Below are 5,105 nucleotides of genomic sequence, written 5' to 3' on the forward strand. Positions count from 1 at the left end.
GGACGGCACTGTGAGAGGTTCCAGGGCTTGGCATCGGCCCCTTGCTGGTTGGAATCTGATGACTTTTTACATGATTCCTAATAGTGACCAGAGGATGACAAATGGTCTATGCGCATCTTTACATAAGGGGCTCCAGGGCGAGTGGTGGGTAGAGACCCACAGAGAGAAGGGTGAGGGAGGAAGCCAGGAGGCCCTGGGCCGTGTCAGACACAGGCGGTCTGTGCCCGAGCAGCCTCCCCGGGGCCGAGCAGTCAGCGCCCTGAGGTTGTCTGGTGGTCTCCACGGCCCCTCCACCCTTCCTCTGTGCTTCCACGTTCAGTGCTGGTTATGTGAGTGCCTGCTCAAGTTTCCTCTAGATTGTTTCCAATTGCCTGATAGACCAGTTTTTGAACTCTGGAGGTGATCAGAGTCATCTGAAAAGCTGTCTAATGTTTTAAGGGTCTGTGCACATGCTTGGGCCCACATCCTGAGATTCTGACCCGAGGGAGGGCCCCAGGTGGTGACGGTGTGCCCGTCCCCAAAGAACACTCATTCTAAGGATGCCAGTTCCTCCTCATGACCCTCAGGCGGGACTCCCTGCGGGATGAGGCTGGGGTCTTGAGAAGGCTCCTGGTTGTTCCCTGCAGACAGATAGAACCTCTTTTTTGTACTTTGGGGAATGAATTCAGCGAATGTTTGTCGATTGCCCACCAGGCACTATGCTGGGCTGTGAGAGTCCCAGACGTGGCCCCAGCCTGCCCGGTCATCTGCATCTATGACGAGTCAACCAGGATCTCCTCACACATCAATAAAACACTTCGTATTCTCTCAACAGCTCAAGGGTGAGGGTTAGGGGGTTATGCACAGAAAAAGGAGAGGCTGCTGTCCAGCCCAGGACTTTTGGGAGAACAAGCATTGAGTGTTTAAACACAAGTCTCCAGGTCCTTAAATTCCTGGACACGTTTTGCTGTGGGGACACTCGGAGATCATTTCACCACATAGGTCAGGAGTTCAGTTCTTTAAAACATTGCAATTTATTCAGGACTTTAAAACCTCAGATGACCTGGTATGTTTTTCTATTGCCTGATATGTGCAGGGTAATTCTAAACATGAGGAAAGGTCACCAAGTTCCACTTTGCTCAGATATAAAATGAAGAAAATAGTGGCATTACATCACCAACACCCATGATATTAACCTCTGTGAGCTGAAGGGGAAAAATAGATGTGGAAGTAGTTTTTAAAATACATGAAGCACTATAATCATGGAAGGAATTTCCATTCTTATAAATTAAATGGCCTCATCAGAGAGGATAAGTATTCTCAGATAATGTTCTAGAAGAGTGGAATGCCAAGGCGTGGTTCTTATAGTGGAGCTTGACTAAAGCCCAGAGTCTTTCTTAAAGCATCCTTAAATTCTTTGTTCCTCAGACAGTAGATCAATGGATTCAAGATTGGGGTGAGGACAGTGTAAATAGCAGAGATGAGCTTGTTGGAGCTTCGTGTGTCAATGGCCTGGGGCCGGACATACATGAAAAGCAAGGCCGTATAGACGATGGTGACCACAGTGAGGAGGGAGGCACAGGTGAAGAAGGCTTTCCAACGGCCAGTGGCCGAGGGGATGTGCAGGACAGCCAAGGCGATGTGTCCATAGGACAGCATGGTGGCCATGAGTGGGAACACCAGGATGATGAAGGCCAGGATGAAGTCGACCAGCTCTGCGGTCGAGAAGTCTGTGCAGGCCAGTTTGAGGATGGGGGAAATGTCACAGAAGAAGTGGTTCAGGACATTGGAGCCACAGAACGTGGCGCTGGAGATAAAGTAGACTTTGATCACAGAGATGGAGAAGCCACTCACAAAGGAGAAGACCACCAGCTGGACGCAGAGCCCCGTGGTCATGATGACATGGTAGCGCAGAGGGTGGCAGACAGCCACGTAGCGGTCGTAGGCCATGGAGGCCAGGAGCACACACTCGGTGCACACCAGGGAGCTGAAGAAGTACAGCTGAGCCATGCACCTGACGAAGGAGATGCGTTTCCGCTGCAGGAGGAAACCGTCCAGCATCTTGGGGATGATGTCACACACATACCAGATCTCCAGGGATGCCATAATGCCCAGAAAGTAGTACATGGGCCTGTGGAGGGAAGCGCTGCTCCTGACAGTGAAGATGACGGCCAAGTTCTCCACCAGGACAAAGAGGTAGGTGAGCAGGAAGAGGAGGGAGAGAACGTACTGCAGCTGGGGGGCTGTGGGAAAGCCCACCAGGATGAACGTGCTGAGTTTGGTTACATTCTCTCCCCTCATTCTTCTGCGCTGGGATCCTGGGCCTGCAAAATACCATCGTGCCAGAGTCAGGGGCTGAGGGCTGCTGGGAGGAGAAAGCAGAGCTCAGCCTGTAGGTGAGTTTGGCCCAAAGATCAGAGGCTTGGCTCTATGAGAAGCAGAGGGAGAAGAAACCATCTCCCAGTTAAGCGTTTATCACCAGAATGTGGAGGTTCTTAATCTCCTTGGGACCAGTCACTCTAAGAATGGGGCTCTGGAATATCCTGCCCACCTCCTCTCCCCAGTACCCCACAGTAATCTTGAAACCATTCTTTTCTTTTCTTTTTTTTTTTTAACAATCTGGAATTCTCCAAGGAATCTAAAAACAGTAAAGGAAGTCCACAGCTCTTTGCAACCAGGGTCATCTGGGTTTATTGCTCAGCATCTGGCACACTCTAAATTAGTAGATACTTGAACTTTCTCCTGGTTTCAGCACTGATTCTATAAGGGGAAGTGCCACCAGTGGGGCTCACAGAGGGTGGGGAGTACCAGAACCAAGTCAGCCAGACCCCAGACCCAGGCACGCCACAGGGCCAGGGGTCTTCAGGAGCAGCAGGGGCCTCCCGGGCCGAGAGGGGAGAGTGGTCACGTGTCTATCTTTGTGCCATCTCAAGATCCCCTTAAAATATGGTGAAGGAATAAAAAGATCAAACCCCATAACATCAAAAAGATCAAGAGGGAAAATCAGCAAGAGAGAGATCTCAACACAATTCTGGAAGAGAGAAAAGGAATAGCAGAAAGATGGCAGGGGCAGCAGAGTGGAGGAGTCTAGAATGTTCTCAAGGGGCCTGTAGCTGAGGGAGAACCCATCTGCCCAGCACCTGACAGATGCAATGGGGAGAGTGAGTGGGGGTGAAAATAGGGCTGCTACATGCAGTCTGTTTCCAGAACAGTCCAGTGGCTGCCCCTGCAGGGCTCTCTCCACCCTGCATGTGGGTCCCCAAGAGCCAGACTCTACAGAGGGTTGTAGGAAGGATGTGAGGCTAGAATGTCATGTCCAGACCTGCTCATGTGTGACAGAGAGAGAGAGAGAGAGAGAGAGAGAGAGAGAGAGAGAGAAAGAGAGAGAGAGAGAGAGAGAGAGAGTGTGTGTGTGTGTGTGTGTGTGTGTGTGTGTGTGTGTGTGTGTGTGAGTCTTCATACACACCTGTTCTGAATGTAGGACTTACAAACCCTTCCTCAATATGAAACTCAAAAGGTCACAGCTGTTAAATTGAGATAAAATAACATCCCCAACCAAGGCTATCCCAGCATAAAAGGACTGAGTGAGGAAAACAAGCACAGCACTTAATCCTAGCAAGTGTTGCCAATATAGACATAAAACAAAACCCAAACATCGGTCCTTGTTGATTGAGAAGATATATAATGCCAAATCATAATGATAATTATTTGGGGAAAAAAAGAGAGAAACTGGGTTTAAATACATGAGGGAAAACCTGAGAGAAGCAGAGATTGTAATAAGAAAAAAATGTTAGTTGCCTCACTTTCAGAGGTGGAAATCAAAATGGTATATTTTATTCTTGCAGTTTATAATTAGAGTAATATCACTTAAAATTTTTCACGTAGATAATAGTATTCAAAAAGATGTAGATCTTGTAAGTCTTGAAAAGACAACCAAAGAATATAGAAGTAAAGGAAGCAACAAGAAGGCACAGAAAATAAATCTCAGCATGACGAGAGTAAGAAAAGTTATCAACTGTGACAATAAATGTAAACAGGATAAACTTGTCTGGCAAAAGGAAAAGACTCTTGACTTCTGAAAAAAGAATCTATTACATAATATCTATAAGATGCAGAACTAAAACCTTCAACTCAGGAAGGTTTAAATTACAACTTAGTTCAGGTATATCAGACAAACAAAAGAAAGCATGATTTCAGAATTAATATCTGATCAAGTAAAACTCAAGACCTCAAATGGTCAGTTTTATTTATGAACCTTTTAAGGGAATAATAACACCTCAGCAGCAGAGTCAGCAAAAACCTGATTTTAGTATAGGGAGAAATATCCAGAAATAAGGTGGCAACAGACTTTAGCACGTATCTCTCTGTCCTTCACAGATCCCACAGGTGACAGTAAATAAGGGCATGGAATATCAGAAAAATAGAATTTACAAGGTTGATTTGAGTAAAGTATATTCAGTATCTAGAGAAAAAGGAAGACACTGTTGTTTACATTGCCCATAGAAAATTTGGAAAAAATGATCTGTAATAGCATAAAAAATCTCAACATATCTCCAAAGTAGACATCATAGATTCCCCAATTTCTTAAGAGCAATGGAATAAAAAATTAAAACTAGTTAACATCAGAGTAAACACAACTCCTAACCAGATGGAAAAGGAAGAAAGCATTCTACTAACTCACTCTTAAGTCAGTGAGGAGTTCTAGACTACAGAGGGGATGATGATAACGATAGCACTATACACATGTTTCACGGCCAAGCTGGTATTCACTGGCAATTCTGTGGTACTAATTGCTTTTATTTTTTAGTCAGACAGAAAGAAAAAACATTTAAGCATTCAACTCAAAAAGTCAGAAAAAAGTTGTTAAGGAAATCCAAGGAAAGCAGAAAAAAGAAAATGAAAAAAACAATTTTAATTTGTTAGGAAAAAGAACTGAATTGATCAATAGCAACAAGAACTGGTTCTGAGGTAGGCTTAGACTGGAGGACAGTAAAACAGACAAACCTTTAGCTATTTTAATCTACAGGGAAATACAAATACACAGTTTTAGTGATGAAAAAAGTATAAACTACAGATAGCAGAGATTCATCAAATTATAGGAGAATGATCAGCAACATTTATAAAAC

General features: G+C 45.1%; 1 protein-coding gene across 1 annotated transcript; it reads right to left on the bottom strand.

Moving 5' to 3' along the window:
- Positions 1-995: 995 nt before the first annotated feature.
- On the bottom strand, positions 996-2,280 carry LOC131399322 (olfactory receptor 6B3-like). The gene has a single exon (XM_058533494.1). The coding sequence runs from the start codon at positions 2,278-2,280 to the stop codon at positions 1,342-1,344; it is 939 nt and encodes a 312-aa protein (XP_058389477.1). The 3' UTR covers positions 996-1,341.
- Positions 2,281-5,105: the final 2,825 nt, after the last annotated feature.

This window comes from Diceros bicornis, chromosome 37 (genome assembly GCF_020826845.1).
Source record: "Diceros bicornis minor isolate mBicDic1 chromosome 37, mDicBic1.mat.cur, whole genome shotgun sequence".
In the NCBI taxonomy this organism is placed as follows: Eukaryota; Metazoa; Chordata; class Mammalia; order Perissodactyla; family Rhinocerotidae; genus Diceros; species Diceros bicornis.